At 35.9% G+C, this 19,999-nt stretch overlaps 5 protein-coding genes across 6 annotated transcripts in view; 1 reads left to right on the top strand and 4 right to left on the bottom strand.

Moving 5' to 3' along the window:
* Positions 1-10,412, bottom strand: part of LOC6639896 (platelet binding protein GspB) — a 56,099-nt gene extending 45,687 nt beyond the window's left edge. Inside the window, exon 1 of one of the 2 annotated variants that reach the window (XM_015178962.3) lies at positions 9,464-10,412. In XM_015178962.3, coding sequence (XP_015034448.1) covers positions 9,464-9,515 — 52 coding nt within the window. In that variant the 5' untranslated portion in view covers positions 9,516-10,412. The remainder of the gene's footprint in view (positions 1-9,463) is intronic. The other variant, XM_002062706.4, reaches the window with a different exon arrangement.
* A 295-nt stretch (positions 10,413-10,707) lies between these two features.
* On the bottom strand, positions 10,708-11,345 carry LOC111519825. The gene is made up of 3 exons (XM_047010013.1): positions 11,095-11,345; positions 10,910-11,045; positions 10,708-10,851 (listed from the first exon to the last, which is right to left on the bottom strand). Exons 1-3 carry the CDS (start codon positions 11,302-11,304, stop codon positions 10,772-10,774), a joined length of 426 nt encoding a protein of 141 aa, XP_046865969.1. The 5' UTR covers positions 11,305-11,345; the 3' UTR covers positions 10,708-10,771.
* A 68-nt stretch (positions 11,346-11,413) lies between these two features.
* Positions 11,414-12,310, top strand: LOC6639750 (geminin). The gene has a single exon (XM_002062708.4). It carries the CDS (start codon positions 11,571-11,573, stop codon positions 12,147-12,149), a length of 579 nt encoding a protein of 192 aa, XP_002062744.1. The 5' UTR covers positions 11,414-11,570; the 3' UTR covers positions 12,150-12,310.
* LOC6639782 (zinc finger protein 135) lies at positions 12,228-13,961 on the bottom strand. The gene is made up of 4 exons (XM_002062709.4): positions 13,442-13,961; positions 12,987-13,385; positions 12,427-12,925; positions 12,228-12,361 (listed from the first exon to the last, which is right to left on the bottom strand). Exons 1-4 carry the CDS (start codon positions 13,900-13,902, stop codon positions 12,308-12,310), a joined length of 1,413 nt encoding a protein of 470 aa, XP_002062745.2. The 5' UTR covers positions 13,903-13,961; the 3' UTR covers positions 12,228-12,307.
* A 272-nt stretch (positions 13,962-14,233) lies between these two features.
* On the bottom strand, positions 14,234-19,951 carry LOC6639783 (bcl-2-related ovarian killer protein homolog B). The gene is made up of 3 exons (XM_002062710.4): positions 19,033-19,951; positions 14,828-14,968; positions 14,234-14,762 (listed from the first exon to the last, which is right to left on the bottom strand). Exons 1-3 carry the CDS (start codon positions 19,387-19,389, stop codon positions 14,304-14,306), a joined length of 957 nt encoding a protein of 318 aa, XP_002062746.2. The 5' UTR covers positions 19,390-19,951; the 3' UTR covers positions 14,234-14,303.
* Positions 19,952-19,999: the final 48 nt, after the last annotated feature.

The following is a 19,999-nucleotide window of genomic DNA, read 5'->3' as shown; positions in this document are numbered from 1 at the left end:
TTAGTCTCAGTCCCAGTCGCAGTCTCTATCGACCACGCATGCCTGAACCGACTTATTTGCTGGCCTACGTGTTATCACGAGAATTGCGCTTCGTCTTTCACTTTTCTCTTCCCTTTTTTTTTTGTGTTTCTTCTCAGTATCAATTTGCTAGCTAAAGCCAGACCCATAATCGTTCAATAAAATCGCCAAACGCGTTGAACTTGAGAAGCTGCTCAAATTACAAGTAAAAACCAAAAAGATTTATCTACGAATTTGTCTATACTCTTGGTAATAAAGTGACGTACAATTTAGATTTAGTTTGTCTTAGATTGCCTTCTATTGGTTGGTATTCTAAGCATAATAACCATTCTAGAATTATAACTTTATGATTTGGCAAAGAGAAGAATAATTCCAGTTTTTATTATAACTAATAACCCCACTTAAAAAAGTGTATAAAACTAAGTAAAGTTAAAGTTGAAGTTCCTGGTTTGTCTTAAAAGGGTGGAGTGCGGGGGTGAAGTGGGTTAACCTTAGACCATGGTTGGCTTAGCGGCAAATCACTCAGCCAGCTAGTTGAAATAATGTTGTTAAAAAAAAGCCAAAACCAAAAAAAATATATACAGAAAATTAATTTAAATTACAAAGAGTCAGCAACAATAACTGAAGGTGAAGGTTATAGGCTGATTGTAAAGCCCATGACCATGCCCATGTTCATGCCCATGTTCATGCCCATGTTTATGCCCTTCATACACTGAGAGAAATGGAATTAACATTTGGAGTTTTCCTGTTTACTCTCCGGTCACGCTAAATTGCCATTTTTAATGATCTCTCACCCAACTCACATGGTTGATAATTTTCTAAACAAATACTGAGGGGAAACAAATTGTGAAAATTTGACCATAGGTCAGGGGCCCTCAATTCATTGTGGCGCCAACTTGGAATTAATTAGAGCGGCGACTCAAATGGAGAGCGAACGAGAGAGATGAAGATGAAGATCTGACCCAGCCCAGTTTCTTTTCCTCCGTCTCTTTTCCTCCCCCCTAAGCATTTTGAACACAAGCGCAAGTCTTTGTGATTTTTTTTTTTTTTTTTGTTTGACATGATATGCCGCACAGCACAAAACTTGTGTGTAGGAAATTAATAAGCAAACCAAAATGATCATTATGATGCTGATCATCATGATGATCGTCATCTATGGAGGCTGCAGAACAAGTCGACAACGACGACGCGACGTCGGGGCAACAAGTTTTTCCAATTTTCATGCACTAAACGCAATCAGTGCTCATGATCTGTACATTAGCGTCGTGTGTTGATCACGCAGATTGCTTGGAGAAGGAGCGGAACGATCGGTGGGGGGAATCGGGGGGAGGAGAGTCAAAGAGTTGAGAAAACTTGACTGATATTTTCCATGGTATTGGGCGGCGTCTTCGTGGTGCAGGTTCAGGCGGGCTCCATAGATCGGTCAAACTTAACTCAACCAACTATGCAAATGTAGTTTAAGTCTTGAGACTCCTTGGACTCCTTGGACTGCCGGCTGCTGTTTGGCTATGAAGTCATCAAACACTTGAAAGACCGTTAGAAATGTCATTACATAAACACATTTTCTATTTTAATTTCAAAATTATGCAAATTTACGCCTGCCAGTCGATTTAGTATAGTTAACACATGTGGGCGTGAATGATGGGCGTGAAAGGCAAAGATAAACTACACACTTACATCGAAAGACACTAAGAGAGAGAGAGAGAGAGAGAGCGAGAAGTGAAGTGAAGCATAGAGAAGAGACTCTCTATTACCGGAGACAAAAAAGAAACAGGTAGAGCCAGTCGAGAGATAATCGATTAGATACTCAAATTGATTCTATAAAAGGAAAAACTTGTTAGGGTCTCATGGACTTGGGCATACCCTTTATAAATCAAACATGGAATGAGACATTATTTCAATCACAATCCAAAAGGGCTCATTTCTGAGGCTGAAATATTGTATGACCAGATGCTTCTATAGTGTGGCCAGGTGTCTCTTGAAATATCTACACCAGTCTTATAAACTATATAGGATAAATAAAAATGAATAGTCCCGATGAAAGGAAGTCTCTTTAGAAATGATTACAAGGAACCTTTTTAGGTATTTGAATTGTCCATCGAGTAACTAATGATAAATTCTCCTTTTGCCATCAGGCTTCAAGCTAATGTGATCAGGTGGCTCTAGTTTATGAACTACGAGCATACATTATATGCCTCTTTTGTCCTTTGGCATTACAGGGTATAATGTATATCTCAAATAGGTCTCAAAAATTCTTCGCTTCTCACGTTTTATGTTGTGCTCAATTTGTTGTTTTTGTTGTTGTTGAACTTTTGTGCAAAAGAAAAACATGACAAGACAAAACCAAAGAAACAAAAAGAAAAAGAAAACACAGAACCCAAACCGAAACCCGTTCAACAAGATATTTGGTTTTATTTTATTATTTATTTATGTTTTTGGTTGTTACTTTTTTTGTTTATTTTAGTGTTTTTTGTCTTTTTTTTTTTGCATATTACTAAACAGCTGTGTTTGCACATTTTTTTTCGACTATATATATTTCTAGACATACATATATGTATATGGATTTGTATACAAAGATTTGACAGCTGACTGTCAAATCCCGTACTCAAAATATACGACCGACAGACAGACAGACTGAAAAACAGTCAGACAATAATGAGCTATTGTAAGTAATATTGCATTTTGAAATGGAAGTTTTTTTTTATGTTTCCTACCCTGTACCCATACGCAAAAGAGTCAGTGAACTGTGTTGGAAAATAAAAAACGAACCTTTAAAGTTTAAGGCTCATAATTTTAAATTGTTTTAAAACCTTTAAGATTTAGACAGTTTTACAAGAGACCCTTGAAAAGGCTTAAAATGGAAACTGATAGTGGAAGGGACTAAAGGCTAGAAAGAAATATATAAAACTAGGCTCTCCTTTTAGTCGATCAACTTACAAAATGGAGACATTTATGAGTAATCAATTGCGTTTTTAAAACTTAAACTTAACAGGAAATCAACATAAAATATTATTTTAGTAACCATTTTGTATCCTGTTCATACCAAATACTGATGAAATATTAATTTGTGGCTATAATAGGGAAAAATTTCTTATATTTTCTAAACTTCCTCATGATGAACATATTGAGTTTATTGACTCGCTTTCGAGAAGTTATGTCTTAACTCAATTATTTTCATTAACTCTTTTATTTTACCTTTTGGGTTGAATATTTTCCAATTAGAAATACGTTTTAAAACTCAAAAAGTGACTTAAGAACAGCCCTCAAAAATGTATTTGATAAACTATTTATTTCAATGTTTGTTGTTAAATATTAAACTTTCAAAGCGTTCTTAAGATTCTTCAAAAATATAAAATAAAAAATATGAATTTGAATATTTCCCAAATTATCAGCACATTTTAACAAGAGCTACCAACAAAACCAATTAGTCATTCGATTCTTATACAGAACAGGGTATTCTCTTAGTCGTTCCTATAGAAATATATGTATTTCCATTGTATTACACTTCAATTGGTATTTTTTGTTAAATTTTTTTATGCATTTTTCATTTTACATGTATGGAAAAGATGGAAAAAAATCAAACAAGTCGCTGACATTTGAAGGTTGCCAAGTCTAATAGAGGTAGAAGCACGAGTGCCCCGAGGTTTCCATCCGCTGATTTCTAGCAACAACTTTAATTACCTTTACAGAGAACTGATTAATCTTCGATATATATGTATATAGACTTATGTATAGGTATATATTTCTGTTGTTCTAGTTTAGATATAAATATAATGGCGAAAGCTAAGATAATTACTGCGCAAAAATATTTCTTTACTTTTTTAAGCAATTATTTTCTTTGTTTATTATGATTTCGTTTGTTGTTATTGTTGTTGTTGTTTCTGCTTTAATTGAAGAGGGCAATTAATTTGTTGGTTTTCTCGGTTTCTCCTCGCCAAAAAGGTGTTGGCCAAAATAAGTTTCATTTTTTTTTTATTTATTTAAAAAAATTCATAGAAAAATAAAAGCAATTGTGAGTCACCGAAATGTAAACAATTTGTTCAAAAAATTGACTAATTATGAAATTCTTTTTTTAAAGGAAATCTAGAAACGCATTAGTTATAAATATGACACCGATATGTGATCTCGATTTGAACTATATTACACCAAAAATTGGTAGAATCTTAGGTTATTATGTTTGCCTTGCTTTTACTTCTCATTCTAATGCAAGATTTTACAATCAAATTAGTGAAAGAACTATTTTATTTTTAATTTTAACAAGCCAAAAATAAAACTTCTAAAAAAAATCTAGTTCCATTTAGCTAAAAACTTTCTTAACTAATTTTTCCCATTAAATTGCAAAAAATTCATCAAAACTGACAAAAAAAGTTGAATTAAAACCTCTAAGAAAACTTTACTAAATTTCTAATTTAACAATCCGCTTTTAGTGACCTCTAAAAAATGGTGGCCCTTTAAACAAATATCTTTTTTTTTGGCATTACTCAATATACATAAACAAATTTCATATAAATTTATCGGCTGACCTTGAGTCGCCTCTTGTTGTTGCTCCCCGCTAACCCAATTAAATTTCGTTCCGGCATCATCAGCTCCCGCTGATTTTCAAACCATTTGCCATTTGACTTGGCCTAATTTCCACAAATTGACCCTAAAATGTTATGTTACGCTTTCGAAATGAGACAGAAATGAATTAATCAAAAGAGCTTTAAATTCTGAGGGAGTACCTCTCTCTCTCTCTCTCTGTCTCTCTCTCTCTCTGTGGACTACTGTGAAATCGAAGTCGATAAATAATCGTTTAGCATTAATTTAAGAAGAAGAAAAAAAACAGAAGGAAAAAACTCTTATGTCACGATCGAGTGCAGTCAATGAAAAGCGAAAGTATGTCATGCCAAAGGGAGCGGAGAAGCGTAAAAGATTCTGCATTGTGTTAACGCATGCGTGCCGGGCACTAAGATGTTGAGCTTTAGTTATCTTCCTTCTCCCTCTGTCTCTCGTTTTCTCGTTTCCAACTCAGTGAAATGGAATGGAATGGAATGACGACAACTTTCACTAGAAATCATCGACACTTCGAATGATAACAAAAGCTCAAGTCACTGCACTCGCATAATGGAATGGAGTGATCCAGGCTTGTCAGAGTCAGAGACGGAGTCGGAGTCGGAGTCTCCAAGCCGTCTGCAGTTCTAAGCGGCTTAAGTGCACCACCTCCACTCTTTTTCCTCTTCTTTCTTTTGTGGGGGTTGACGTAAATTGTCTAAGCCAAGGAAGTTATAAATTTCCTGCCAAAATAGAATTGCAAAAGAAACGCAACGTAACTCAAGAAACGTTCATTAAACGTCCTCTCTTTGGAAAAACCTTTTGGCTTGCAAGTTTTACGACCTTCCCGACAACGCCCACAATGCGAGTACATTTCAACGTCGCTCTACACTGAAAGAAAATTTGCAATTAGAGAAGACAGCATAACCCTAGACAGCAGCAGCAACAAAACGCCGACTTAACGCCCACACACACAGACGCACACAAACACACACACACACACACTGACAGATGTCAGATCTTTTTGACTTTCTGACTTGTACTGGCTGCAATTAGAAAGAAGCTCTTGGGTGAGGTAACATTTAATAACACTGTCCAACACAAATTTGCGACCTTTAGAATGTCTGCAGGGAAGGAAAACTATTACACATAAGACATATTTACATTGTATTGGATAAATGAAAGGTCAAGAATTTCAGCAAATATTGCTAACAACATTTTAAAAAGTATCCCATTCAATTCTTAAAATGGTCTTCTGTCCATCCTTTTCACAAAGAACAGTGCCCATTTTTATCCCATTCTCTTTTATAAGCTCAAATAATATTAGATTCTATTCTATCCTGGCCCATATTATCCTAACTCAACCTGTTCCATTCTATTGCATCCAATCCTATTCTATTTCCTACTGCTTATCGTTCTTATTTCATTCTATCCATTTCCTGGCTCATATCTTTCTATTCCAGACGCATTTCTGATCCAATCCATTCCATCCTTCATCATATTTCATTCCATTTTATTCTATTCCTAGACATTTCATTTCTACCGCATTTTATTCCATCCGATTTCAATTCTGTACCATTTCAGCCTAGGCTCCTACCCCAAGAAGAGTTTAGACAAAAATGGAAACTCAAAAATTGTAGGCAAGTGTAATTAGTTTGGCCATTGAACTTTATGGGTTATGAAATTGAACTCATTCAATTGGCTTCAATTAATAGCGGAAATGGGCGCAAAACTGCCAGAAGCAACCAAAACCAAACCAAATTCCGGCGATTGCTGGGCATTATCATAACAAAATACAATATAAACACCTTATCAATATCAATTTTTCTCAAATATATGTATTTGATAATATCATTTGCAACACATAAATGTCAAGACGACAAGAAAACGATGGAAAAGAAAAAGGTTTCTTAGGATCGCACAAACAAAACAGAATAAACAAACAAACTGCGGGAGGGATGAAGGGAGTGAGTAAGAGCAACAATATCAAATGAACTCTGTCGATGAAGGCTCCCATGGTGCTCTGCGGTGGCTTTAACTAGACTCAGCTTCTCTCTCTCTCTCTCTCTCTCTATCTCTCTCTTTCTCTATCTATCGCCTCTTCTTCTGTTTGGAAGTTCTTTGTGTTTGGTTAACTATGAGAATGAAAAGATAAGACTTGACCTGCCCCTCTGCCCGTGCCCATGCCCATAACTATGCCCAGTTGGTATCTATATATATTTCTACTTATATCTGTTTGTGTGTGGCTCTCGTTTGCCACTTGTGTCAATAGCCACAAAGAGACGAATTTCCATCTATTTGACTTTTCGAATTGAACATAAAAAAGGCAAAAGTCAAACGAGACGAGGAAAGATCATTACGATGACGACCTGTTGACATTTGATATTGTCTAGTCCACCGACCTCAACTTCATCGACGCGGTCATCTTTCATAGAACGGATGTCTTGAGATCTCGATCTATTTTTAAACTGCTAAAAGTTACTTCTCGCCAGGCCAGGCAAGAATTTTCTATTTCTAGTGAAAATTCGGTTACTCTATTCGGTATTGATTACAGGCAAAAAGGAAGTTTAGTCTAATATTTTTTCATATTTGTCTTGGCGTAAGAAGTCACAATATTTACGCATGTCTATCATTTATTTAAGAATGACGAACAAAATTTCCCAAGAATTTATTTTTTGTATGTATATATTATTCAATTCATATTTAAATTTGAGTCATCGGACTAGGAAATATTTTAAGAGTATGTAGATCCTAAAAATTACAAATAAACTAAAAACAACTTCTGGATTATTAACACTTAGGTTAAGGGAGGTTAGGTTAGGTTAGGTTAGGTAAGGTTAGGGTATATTAGGTTATGTTGAGCCTTTGAATAAAAAGATATTAATTTCTTACAATAAATTGTTAAAACTACTTAATAATTTTAGTATTTTCTAGTTTAAAACTCATTGTAACTAAAATACTCTATTAATTAACATTTTATGTGTAAATAGGCTAATAATGATTACGATTTAAATAAATTAAGAAAGTAAATGCAATGAACTGTGATTAACTTCCTAGCACTAAAGTTAAATATGCTGTAAACACCCTTCAAACCTATATTAATTACAAAACCTTTTAAATTTCATTGAAAACAATTCCCATAACAAAAATTGTTCGTCAATTGGCAAAAGTTTTTCATTCTATGGAAATAAATTTGCTCGACAATGATTTTCCTTCTAATTGGAAACAAATACTGAATTTTTTTCTGACTAATCAGAACTAAAACTGAAAATGTATTGCAAAATATGTGAACTTAAAATATTTTTTGATTTTTTTTTTCTCAGGTAAACCATGAAATATTTTCCTTATCTTTAACTTTATCACAGGTGTGGGTATAGTATGTACTTTTTTCTGTATACTCGCACAAGTGAACAAACATGGAAGTCCCCTGTTATTTTATATATATATGAGTACTACACATTTATTTATTATTGATTGTGTTTTAATAATAAACTCATTCAAGTTGTAACTCAGGCATTTCTTTCTTTTTTTGATATGGAAAAGGGTTTAATCACTTCTGCAGTTCAGAGGGGAAAGAATATTTTATCATATAAATAGGTTGAAAGTGTAGGAAGATCTCGGCTATACCTTCTCATTTTAATTGTCTGATTCATGGCAAATTATTTGTTATCTTGCTTAGAATTATTGCACTTTTATCTGCAATATGTATACATATGTATGTACATATTTATATTGTTATATATCTGAGCTGGCCAAATCGTAACTACTACTGCACCATAAAAGTTTATGAATCTAAGAACAGAATCTAGGTTCAAATGTTGGATTTTTGTAGTATCTAAACGATTCACAATATTAAGAAATTCATAAACTTTTATATCCCTTTTTAGAACAAAAAAATTAAGCAGATTTCCTAAAAGTTGTTAAGAAGGTAAAGTAGGTAAAGGTTGAAGTATATGAATTTGAAATCTAAGAAAACTTTGGGACACAAAGATTGATTTCGGGCTTTGAAAATGTGATATTTTCCCATAACTTATTTTTGGTTTATAAAAACCTTAGGAATTCAAATTTCAAAGACAACGCCACTTGGCCAACAGAAATATTTACATTATTTGTCGATACAAGAAACTTTTTGGCGACACTGGAAACCCCTTTTGTTCATATTTATTATAAACATTTTGCCTTGTGAATTTTTTTTATTTAGTTGACATAGCTTCGTCTTATCATCGCGTCTGGCCGTAAAGCAAGTCAACACAAAAGCGCAAGAGGAAAAAAAGTTGTGACTAATGCCTACTAATTGCTGACTTATCGCCTCGATTCCAGCCCAGCCACCAGCCCCATAGGGGGGCAGAGGGCAAAATACAAAAAATGATTGCCACACCGAGTCAAATGCACATACAAAAAGTCCTTAAACAACAAAAACAAAAAAAAAAACAAATCAATGCGTTAAGTAGGTCAAAAACCAGAGAAGAGAGAGAGAAAGAAATAAAGAAACATAAATTGCAAATTTTTGGGGCAAAGCAAAGACAGACAACACCTTACCTTAGTCCATACCTTTTTCAGCAGACATTGTCTTGAGTTTTGTGCGATTTAAACAAGAAAAAATTTGGGTCAAAAAACCGAAATTATGTATTATCATTAAATTTCATTACAAACTGAGACTGAGACTGAGATGGAGACTTTTGTTTGGGCTTAAAATGCAAAACGAACCCGTTACCCCCCCATTAAAGGGGATGGGGGAGTTGCTTACAGTTATGCAGACCTGACCAAAACAGAGAGAGAGAGAGACAGAGATAGCAAATGCCATCCTCTTCTTCTTCTTCTTTATACACATACATATAAGCCAAATATGGTCATCAAAGCAACTTCTGGCTGCTATCAATCTCTTTCTGGAAAAGTTCAGTGATCTTTTTCTTACCAAAAAAGTCCTCCCAACGCTCCGAGGTGTCTGAATCGGATTCTATGTCCATTTTGAAGAAGAAGTTGGAGCTGGAGCTAAAGTTGTGTGTGTGATTTACGATTGCCTTGTTTGGTGAATAATTCTTTTTGCCTCTCCTTAGATTCTGTCTAAATTTAGACAAACTGGATATATGTATTGGTTATGTCTTGGGAACACACTTGGGGCATTAGATACACAACAAAAAATGGTAGTAATGACTTCACCGCAGCGGAAAACACCAATCAATGGCCAACTGGGGCGAGCGATAAGATAAACACTTTTTTTTTTGCTTTGTTTTAGGTTTTAACTTTTGCGAATTTTTAGTCGATAGAGGTACATACATATATCTTATCGGCGGCGGTCGACGATTTTAAGTACGCAGTTCAAGTTAAACGGCGGCAGCGGCGTCAGCGTCGGCGGCATTGCACCCAACAGCTGTTGCATCTGTATGTGTGTGAGTGCGAGGGAGAGCGAAAGAGACAATTCTCAGAACTAAAGATTGATGACTAAACCGGCCTAACACATACACAGTGGAACGAGAACGTGTTTAGACTCAAATTTGTTCGTTTGTTTGTTTGATTGAATTTAATTGATTAAACACTTGTTGCGCAAAACAAATCTATCCATGTATAAGTGTGTATGCGTGTTTGTATCTTATGGTTGCATCTTATTGCTCTGCTTGGCTGATTTTCCAGTTTCACCTTTACACCGTTATTTATCTAATTGGGAAAACAATTCACTTAATTTACGCACACCTACACAGCCCACTTGTTGCGTTTTTTTATTTTTTGCGAAAGATTACCGCTTTTTCACAATTTAATTTAATATTATCAATTTTTTCATTGTATTCAACATTTAAGAAAACGCGCGCGCTCGTAATATTTTTTACTAATTTAGAAACATTTTACGCAGAGCGACACACACCCGATCGCTACGAGCTCAAAAAAAAACACAATTTAAAAAAAAAACGATCAGCCGATATAGTCGCTGGCAATGTTTCCCAACACTGGCTCCCACTATTTTTGATCATCCAATATGTCGAAGCGAATTCACAATTCTTATTTACGGCAAATGTTCGAGTTCGACGTGGATCGGGTCAAAAATAGTGGGAGCCAGTGTTGGGAAACATTGCCAGCCACTAAATCGGTTAATTGTTTTTTAAAACTGTCTTGAAATTGTTAAAATTTTTGTAAGTTTCGTCTAATTGAATTAAATATCATAAATATTTTGGAAACTGATCCCTTTGAGCATATTTATTTTCCATTACCGTATAATCATTTCTCTCAGCTATATACACTCCGGGCATTCATCACACTTTTGACTTTTACGCCAATAGGAATAAATTACCCAGCAAAAATAAGTTTCCACTAGGATAATTAATTAATAATTTAAAAGAATTGCAGAATATTTCAATTTTCAGCTCACATATGATGGCTATGAGTATGACAATCGCTTCCAAGGCAGTGATTTCAACTATTGCCCATACTAAAAGCGCTATAAGAGCTATAATTGTGAATAGTACGCTTAGAATAAATGCCACAAAGATTACACGGGTCACGTCCTATTAAAAAATAAGAATTAAACAATGCTTAAAAACAAAATGTACTCACCCATATTACGCCCAAAAGTAGTATGATCTTGGCTATCGCGTACAAAGTGAAAAACACAAAACCGAATATACATGGCGCTTCATTGTCACGCTCAGCTGCTTGGTAGGATGCACCGAAACCCACTATAGATATGACTAGACCAGATATTCCTATAATAATACATCCCTGAAATAGATCTAGGCAACAACAAAATGTCTCTAAAATCCACATGTTTAACAATTTTTTCAAAACTAACTCTATCGAACGCAAAATATATGTCTCTGAGTCGATAAAATTGAACTTATCGATAAGTACCTATCGATCGGTCGAGCAGTGTTGTGTAACATATCGAGACCATCAAGCATTTTTGGCGGCCATTATAAGAAAATTTTTGTGTGCAAACTAATAGAATACGGAAAAGCGGAAAAGTCCATGCATAAATAAAGCGGACGTTTTCTAAATAACCCAATAAACCGAACCGCCGAACATATTTGAAAATGTCTACGGGAGCTGCCAGAGTCTACATCCAAGTCGAGAGCGAGGCCGAGCAGCAGGAGCATCTGAAGCAACAACGCAAACAAGTGAAGCCTCTGCAGGGCATCAACATCAACGCGAACGCCAACGACAAGGAGAACCGTGTGTCCATCGTGGATCAATTGAGTCGATTGAAGGCCACTGCCACGCCCAAATACGGCAAACGCAAATGTGTGGACACAGCAGCGACAACAACCACAACAGAGTCTAGAGATGCCGATACACAAACTGAGGACCCATCCTCACGTCCCATCACAGCCGAAGATCTGACCAGTGAGTGTGAGCCTGGCGAAAACTATTACAAACTGCTTGCCGAGCAGCGACGCTTGGCTCTGGAAGATTCACTCACAGAAAATCGCCACCTACACGAACGCATCGAGGGGCTAGAAGAGGAGATGGATATAATGCGCAAAGAGTTAGACGAGACCAAGAATCTGGTGGAGGTGCTTAAAGAAATATGCGACGAAGAGGACCACAGTGAAGCTGAGGAGGAGGAAGTGAAAGCGCAGGAAGAAGAGGAGGAGGAAGTAGTCAATCCCTAGATCTGCTAACCCAAAGGATACATTTTAAGTTTCTTTAAAGTTTTTAGTTATAATTTTTTGCTCAACAAAAACCGCAAATGCTATATACATTTGATTTATTTCCAGTTTTATATATATTTCACAATAAAGTTTGTTCAGTAAATTTCTGTATTCCAATCTCATGTAAGCCAATCAGTGATGATCTCTTCGGTGTGAAGATTTTCCACATCAAACTGAAAAAGAGTTGAAAGAAAAATTAAGACTTCTGGGGCACAATTCGAATTTATAGCCAACTCACCTCTTCCAAAGTGGGAATGGTGTCAACGACAGTCACATCACTTAGCATATAGGCAGCATCTGCATCGGCTGCAGCTCTGAGAGCAGCTGCTTCAGTATCATCGATTCCACCCTCCTCCTCCAACAATTGACGAGGTTTCTTCTCCCCATTATCTTCACTTTGACCATGAGCCGTCTTCAAATGCTGGCGATAGGCAAATATACGCGAATATTCAGCTCCACAGACCGTGCACCAGAATTTGCCATTTGTGGAAGGCTTTTTGCTGGCTCCCTGCCCTTCCTGGGCCTTGTCTTTGTGATTAACCATGTGCGCCTTGACCGCGTACAAAGAGGCAAAGGGACGATTACAGATGGTACATTCAAAGGGTTTGGTATGGGTATTCTTATGGCCACTCAATTGCACCGAAGTGCGAAATGTCTTTGGGCACTTATCACAGGCATATTCCTTCTCCGAGCTATGGATACGCAAATGATGGGAATACACCTGATGCGATTTAAAGCTGCAATTGAAACTAATTAGCTGTGAAAACCTATAAGGATATGGATGCTACTGCTACCCACCGTTTATTACACACTGTGCAGACATAAGGTCTGATGTTTGTGTGCGTTCTCAAATGAAGAGTCAAGGAATAGGTTACACGAAAGGTTTTCCCGCACACTTCACAGGCGTAAGGCTTTTCCCCCGTGTGTACACGTTCATGTTTCACCTTCTCATAGGGTCGCAGGAACACGCGCTCACAATATTGGCATGGATATCCAGGTTTATCAGATCTAATCTTCTTGCCATTGGATGGCACTGGACGTGAGGTAGGTTTATCCGTCTGTTTCTCATGCATTTTCAAATGCATCTCGTATTCGTTTACATTGTCGAACTTGCGATTACAGGTTCTGCACATGAGCTGTTCCAACGAAGATTCCTGATGCATCTGCTTGTGCACAGCCAACAAGCTCTCATCAAAGCTGCGAGAATCAAATGAGTTAACAAGTTTTGGAGAAAAAGAACTTCCAGAGATTACCTCTTATTGCAGATCTCACAGTAAAACTGATCAAGCTGATTGTACTGCTGATGAGCTCCTACTGGCAGGGCATCCTGTATGCTCTTAGTCGACACCTTGCCATGCATGCGCATGTGGAACTTGAGGGCTTTGCTTGAACCAAAGATCGTGTTGCATATGTGGCAGGTGACTTGCATATTTCTGGCAACTACAGCTGGAGCTGGAGTGACTTCCACTGGGGGTTCGGCAGTCTCCGTTTCCGTTTGACCCGCCTGCGGGCATATGTGCTCCTCGGCGGACACGCGATTCTCAAAAATTCTATGACAATCATAGCAAAAATATCTCTCCGATTCGGAAAGCTCTTCTTCGCATAGATCAAAAGTCCCTGGCACCTCTTCCTCCTCCACTAGCTCCCAGAGAGGTGGCTCGGAATCCTCGTGGACTTCCTCCATTTCCTCAGTTTCTATATATTCAGTTTCCATATATTAGTAAATTATTAACCTAAAACTAGCGATGACACTTTAACAGCTGCTGCTGCTGCGCACTTTATCGCATCTGTTAGGGCTGGCACTTATCGAGCTAACAAATAAATCGATGTAAGGCGCAAAAATTCAATTGCAACTAAAGTGAGATTGTCGTCGTTTTTGTATAAAAATGTACTTGCTTTATTGCCCTTGGCACTATATGTTAAAACGTACAAAATGGAAAACAAAAAAATAACAATTATCAATATCAATCATTTCATAAAAAAAATACAAACAAAACTTTCTTCATCAACTTAACTGGTTTCTTTCTTTCTTTTCATTTTTTTTGTCTTCAGGAATGATTCACGAGTATGCAAACTAAAAACTATGTGTAGGCTTTCGTGAAAGAATAAGAAAAACTAAAACAACAACGAATACAACTGACAGCCAATGCGTTTGCAGACATTCGAGACCATGTAGGCTCCTGCCGAGATGGTAACGAATAATGTCAGCCATCCGAGAAATGTGAATTCACCGATCCGAGGTCGTATGTGCTGCTGTAAGCCCAACCAGCCGCCATTATCTATTAGCCAATAGACCAAATCATCTTCAATTATCTCGGCCAGACCATCCACTAGACACTGCAAATAATCGTAGTGACCCTGACGCACGCAATCGATGGCAAAGCCACCACAGACGGCAAATATGGAAATGATTTTGCCCCACGTTATGCTCGACCGGAATAGGTCTTTGGCCACCAGATTTAGCAGCATAGGGGCCATATCACTGTCCTCCAGTTCGCCGAATGGAGCTCGTGACAATTGCCTGGAGATATTTGTGTAGACACGCGGATGCATGCGCTCCAGTTCCTCGCCCATCTGGAAAATAGAGAGACATTTGAATTAAGTTCGAAAATCAGATAGAATAGCTCCGATATACTCACACTATTGAGGGCCGGAAAAACTTCATAGACCACATGCGAGGAGGGCTCTAGGATATTTCGTAGTCTTTGTATCACCTTCCGATTGAGGACACCGGCACGGCGTAATCTTGCCCGTATATATTGACCACAAAGGCATTTGCCCTGCAAAATAAATTTTAAAACACAAAATTCAATCAATTTTTCACTGTTCTGCTTTGATCTTGGCCCCAACAATATTTTCCCTCGCACGTCAAAGGTATCCAGGTGAAAAGGAAGCAACATCATGTGAAAATACATAGTTTGAGGTTCTACAAAATCGTCTGAGTGACACCTGTTTAATTTCATTTGGCACTAAAATAAAAACTCAACAGCTGCACACAAACACCACACACACACACACACACACACATTTAGAAAATCGTTTAAAGTGCATAAACAAAAGAAAACAGTTTTTGCAAAGCATTTTCAGCACGTGCTGTGTGTGAGGTGGAAGAGAAATATGCAAACAAAATGCATATCACTCGGAGCCATAAAAATCTCACCAATTTCCCTTATGCACTTGCTTATTATCTAAACTCAACAGATTTTTCAAAAATTCAAACGTTTTGAGGCGTGAAGAAGAGATCTTTCCCATGAGGCAATGCATTTCGAAGAAACTTTGTTAAAACTTTCTGATAAATTAGACTAAACATAAACCAATTTTCCCTTAGATGCTTCGGTTTCGCCTAGAAATATAATCACCAGAAAAATAAATACCATTATATAACATTTTAAATAGTTAAAAAACATTGAATTTGAAGTAACTTCTATAAACTAAATTTAAGGGAGAACAGAACTAATTGAAAAGTTGCTTAATTATTTTACATTTGTATGAATAAATACTAAAATTTGCATTTTCAAGCATCTTTGATACATTTAAAGACAACAAAATTTAGACTATCTAAGAAGCTGTAATTAAATAGAACAAGACAAAGTAAATAATTTTAACATATATCTTTCTTATTTGCGTTTCTATATAAAATTGGTCAGAAATGAAAATATTTAAAGACTCGCCAAGTTAAGAGTTTTAAGGAATTATGTTTAAGTAAAGACTTCTAGGATATATAAAATCGACTGTAAAGGTCATTACACAGCTAAAAGCTCAACCCGTTTCAGTTCGTCCCCATTTCCAATGAATAACTCCTTAAATACCATACAATTAATCAACTTTATACCCATATTACAAAATAATATTCGTCAAATGACTGTGAAACCTGCTTGAAGTACTCACAAATATGATTTAGAGCTTGCCAAAGTTGACGAAGTTTCCTAACAATAATCATAGTTATAAACAAACAATTGTTTTTTGTCATAAATTATTATGGAGATTGCCCTTTTTGCCAAATATTTAATGGTCAAATTACTGACTTGTTGTCTAGCCATATGTGAGGTTGATGATTGGATCTTAAAGATGCATTTCTCCCTCCCCCAAAATTGATTTTAGCCTACACACACTACAATTACTTTCAATAGCTATAACTTAAGATTATGCAATTGTCTCTCTCTCTGTCTGTCTCTCTCTGTGGCTTGTTATAAACAAAAATATTTCCACTTTGGTTTAGTTTTTTTTCGCACAATTGCCGTTTGTCACGCCAACGACTTGTAATAAACAAATCAACAACAAATTGAACAATTGAACAACATTCGGTACATTTTGTTGTTGTTGTTGTTTTTGTTGTCAATGGTCGAAGGGGCGCCAACTTGACTTATGACATTGTCGGATTGTCTTTTTTTGGTTATTTCGGTTGACCTTGTGGCTTAAGAGTTTGTCTATTTGTCTATTGAAAGTTTTCAGACATACTAAACACCCAAAGCAATTGCTAATAAATCCATCAATTTGTTTATATGATCTTGTTATGGACTCCGCGGTGTTTGTGGCTCTTAATTATTACCACCTGATGTGGTAAATGCTCAAACAAAAGCATAACAAAATGCCGAAAACCGAGAGAGAAAAAACGCGGCAATTTCACCTTAAGTTCGTTGAATTCATCACTTGAAAAGACTTTTATGTACTTTACTTTGTACCTCTCCGTCGTAATTATTTTTAGCATCGTATTTTAGCCAGCAGCTGCTACTGCTGAAGGGGGGTGGGGGGCTTTTGTTATGGGTAACCGAATTGTTTATGAGTACCTCGCCTCCCCCCGCTTGAGAATAAAAGCAGCTGCTTTTGTTTTGCTCCCAAAGGAAACGGTCAATCTGCATAAGTTAAATTATCAGATTAGCTATAGAAATTGCTTCACCAATTCCCCTAGAACCTTATGAAAGTTTTTCGAAATAATACAAACTTACAGGGCGCGAAATTATGCTGATTCTATAACTTCTTAGGTGATATCTGATTGATTTTGCGTTCATTTAGAAAAAATATTGGCCTAGACAATGTTTTTTGATATAAGTGGGACTTATCTTTCGAATTGGACATACAATTATGTTAATTTTTTAAATTTTTTGCTGATATTCTAAAAAGTGTCGGGTTTATTTAGAGGTTTAGGTTAGACCTGTATTAATGTATTCTAAACAACATGAATAAGGCTTAAAAAATGAATTGAAAAAATACATTTACTCCCATAATATATCAAATGAATCAGGCTTAAAACCAAGGGTAATGCAATGAATACATTTAGTCCAAAATTGAATCAAACGAATAATAATATATTGTGTGCTCCATTGTATCGAGTGAATAGAATGAATGAATATCGTTCTTTTGTTGCCCCGATTCAGTCGAGTAGATAAGACGAATAAGTTTTCATATTAATATAAAAAATTATTATATTCACCTTTCATGTAGTGAGTAATGAATTCTCGAATGATTCGTATGATTCCAACATTTATATTTCAAGTCATGATATAACATTTGTTTTTTCTTTTTTTAAGTTTCGTAGAACTTATTGAAATGAGTATTCTTTCAAAAATGAAGAAAATTTCATGTAATTAAAAAAATAAATAGTCATTAATGAATACTTGGAGTCTAGATCAAAAATTTTAGCACATACTTTGAATTTCCTACATCTACAAAAATATGAAGATCCTTCATTAAAAGTCTTAAATATCAAACCCAATTTCTAAGTTTTCCTAACCATATATTTAGTGGTATATTTAGTCCAGGGTCTAATACTCTCTTTAAACATTTCGCGGCAACTCGTGATTTACTTTAAAATTAGCTTACATACTTAATCAGACGTTTTATTTATGGCGAGCCCCAAGCTTCCGTCTCTCACTTGAAAAATTTATCAAGCTAAACAATTTTTGTTCTTTCTTTCTTTTTTTTGTGTACTTTTCTAGCAAACTTAAATAAATATTTTACAATAAAAAAAAATACTGCACTTTTTTTACAATCTTTTTTTTTATCAGAACAGCAGAAACACAAACAAAAGGCAAAAAAAATTATTTGTTAAAAATAAACAGCAAATGCAGGGAGGGAATTGACTTAAAGAGGGTTGGAAATAATTTACTAATTATGCAAATCTTGAAATATTAAAGATTTAACTTGAGTTGTTTTTTAAATTCTTGAATTCATTTTGGTTTTTTTTAGTTATAAATTGAGCTGTAAATAATTAAAGCTTAAAAATATTTTAATCATGAAATATTACATTATTATAAGCTTTTTTTATTACGATTTTTATAGACATAAAAAATGTTTCAGGTATTTTTAGCAAGATTCTTGCCACTTGATTAAATATTTTTGAGGTTTCATTATTATTTAAAGCTTTTTCTTAAGATTTGCCCTACTTTTTAATATTTTAAAGTCAGAAGTTGTCTTCTCCAATTCGAAATAGTTTTGAGCATTTAAGCAATTTTTGGAATTTCTAAACAGTTTTTCAAATGTTCTTCCTATATAGAGCACTATTATATTCCTACGGCAACTTAGGCCTTATCAATTTACCTCATAGTCCACCCCTGTGGTTACTGTACATGTATCGGTATTTACTTTATCAATTAAATGAAGACCGGGAGTAAAGAAAAAACAAAAATTGTTAAATAATTCCACCAAAAGAAAAGAAAAATAACAAAAAAAAATTTCTTGTCTTTCTATTGTCTTTCTTTCATTCGGGCCAACAACTGTTTCCCTCATTATTTTTTCAATATAAATGATAAATATGTATGTATGTATGTATATGTATGTATATCTATTTGTTTGAACAGCTTTTATCTACTTTGAGGGGGGGTTGGGGGCGATTTAGGGGACTTACCTGATTAATAATTTCCATTTTGTACTCCTGATAGTTAGTCATGGTGCGTGTACTGCTGGCCAATGACGATGTGGAGGCAGCTCTGGTCATAGATGGACCCAACAAACTGCCGCCGCCTCCGCCCATTCCCAAATTGAGTGAGGATCTTCCATTGGGCGAGGTCATGGGATTACCACGCAACGACTTCCAATCACTGGCCGCTGTGGCTATCGTCCCACGACGATTTGCCGTATAAATCTCATGATCCAGGGAGGAGGATTTGAATTTGGCCAGTTTGGGTGGCTTGGGGGAACTGGTATTGGGGCTGGGACTGGTGCTGGTCGTTGGAGCCATGTGTCGAGCTGTCGTTGTGATCATCTAAATGCATACATACATATACATATATAAATATATATATTTATATGTATATATATATCTGGCAATGTCAATGCTTGGCTGCGCCTTTTGACAATTGTTACTCCTCTCTTTCGTTCTCTCTGTCTCCCTCGCACTGTCTCAGTCTCTCCGTCTCCTTGCTTCACATGGAAGTTGTGTAATTTTGCTTGTTTTGTTGTTGTTGTTATTGTAATTCTAGAATGTAGCTTATTCTTGTTGTTGCTGTTGTTGTTGTTGCTACTGTTGCCTTGCACTGTCTCAGCTGCTCAGCCGCTGCCCCCACTTCTCCAGTTTTTGGAGCTGAGTTCAGTTTTGTTTTTGATTTTTTTTTTTAATTTGCAAACACAAAAATATGAGAAACAAAATAAAAAATTGGCAATAAATTTCAAGCCTAAAACGCAGGGGCAGCAAACATACGAATCACAGACACACACACAAAACAGAATATAAATTCAACCACAAAAATTAAAACTTGATTCCCAGCTTAAAGATTTTTCACCTTTCAGACTCTTTCTTTTTTTCTTCTTTCTTCTTTGCTTTCTCTTTCCCTTGCTTTTGTTTATTGTTTTTTATTTTCCTTCACTTTGAACTT

This window comes from Drosophila willistoni (assembly GCF_018902025.1).
Source record: "Drosophila willistoni isolate 14030-0811.24 chromosome 2L unlocalized genomic scaffold, UCI_dwil_1.1 Seg196, whole genome shotgun sequence".
In the NCBI taxonomy this organism is placed as follows: Eukaryota; Metazoa; Arthropoda; class Insecta; order Diptera; family Drosophilidae; genus Drosophila; species Drosophila willistoni.
This window is presented reverse-complemented; position numbering and strand designations above follow the sequence as displayed.

What these genes read in the sequence shown, in the direction of transcription:
- LOC6639782 (XM_002062709.4), bottom strand. Translation starts at nt 13,902, where the DNA reads ATGGAAACTGAATATATAGAAACTGAGGAAATGGAGGAAGTCCACGAG. An exon ending in TGCACAGTGTGTAATAAACG is followed by an intron (nt 12,926 to 12,986) that starts GTGGGTAGCAGT and finishes TTTCAATTGCAG; the next exon opens with CTTTAAATCGCATCAGGTGT. An exon ending in CCATTCCCACTTTGGAAGAG is followed by an intron (nt 12,362 to 12,426) that starts GTGAGTTGGCTA and finishes ACTCTTTTTCAG; the next exon opens with TTTGATGTGGAAAATCTTCA.
- LOC111519825 (XM_047010013.1), bottom strand. Translation starts at nt 11,304, where the DNA reads ATGTGGATTTTAGAGACATTTTGTTGTTGCCTAGATCTATTTCAGGGA. An exon ending in TACTTTTGGGCGTAATATGG is followed by an intron (nt 11,046 to 11,094) that starts GTGAGTACATTT and finishes ATTTTTTAATAG; the next exon opens with GACGTGACCCGTGTAATCTT. An exon ending in CATACTCATAGCCATCATAT is followed by an intron (nt 10,852 to 10,909) that starts GTGAGCTGAAAA and finishes TAATTATCCTAG; the next exon opens with TGGAAACTTATTTTTGCTGG.
- LOC6639750 (XM_002062708.4), top strand. Translation starts at nt 11,571, where the DNA reads ATGTCTACGGGAGCTGCCAGAGTCTACATCCAAGTCGAGAGCGAGGCC.
- LOC6639783 (XM_002062710.4), bottom strand. Translation starts at nt 19,389, where the DNA reads ATGATCACAACGACAGCTCGACACATGGCTCCAACGACCAGCACCAGT. An exon ending in AAATGGAAATTATTAATCAG is followed by an intron (nt 14,969 to 19,032) that starts GTAAGTCCCCTA and finishes TTTATTTTGCAG; the next exon opens with GGCAAATGCCTTTGTGGTCA. An exon ending in TTTTTCCGGCCCTCAATAGT is followed by an intron (nt 14,763 to 14,827) that starts GTGAGTATATCG and finishes TCTATTTTCCAG; the next exon opens with ATGGGCGAGGAACTGGAGCG.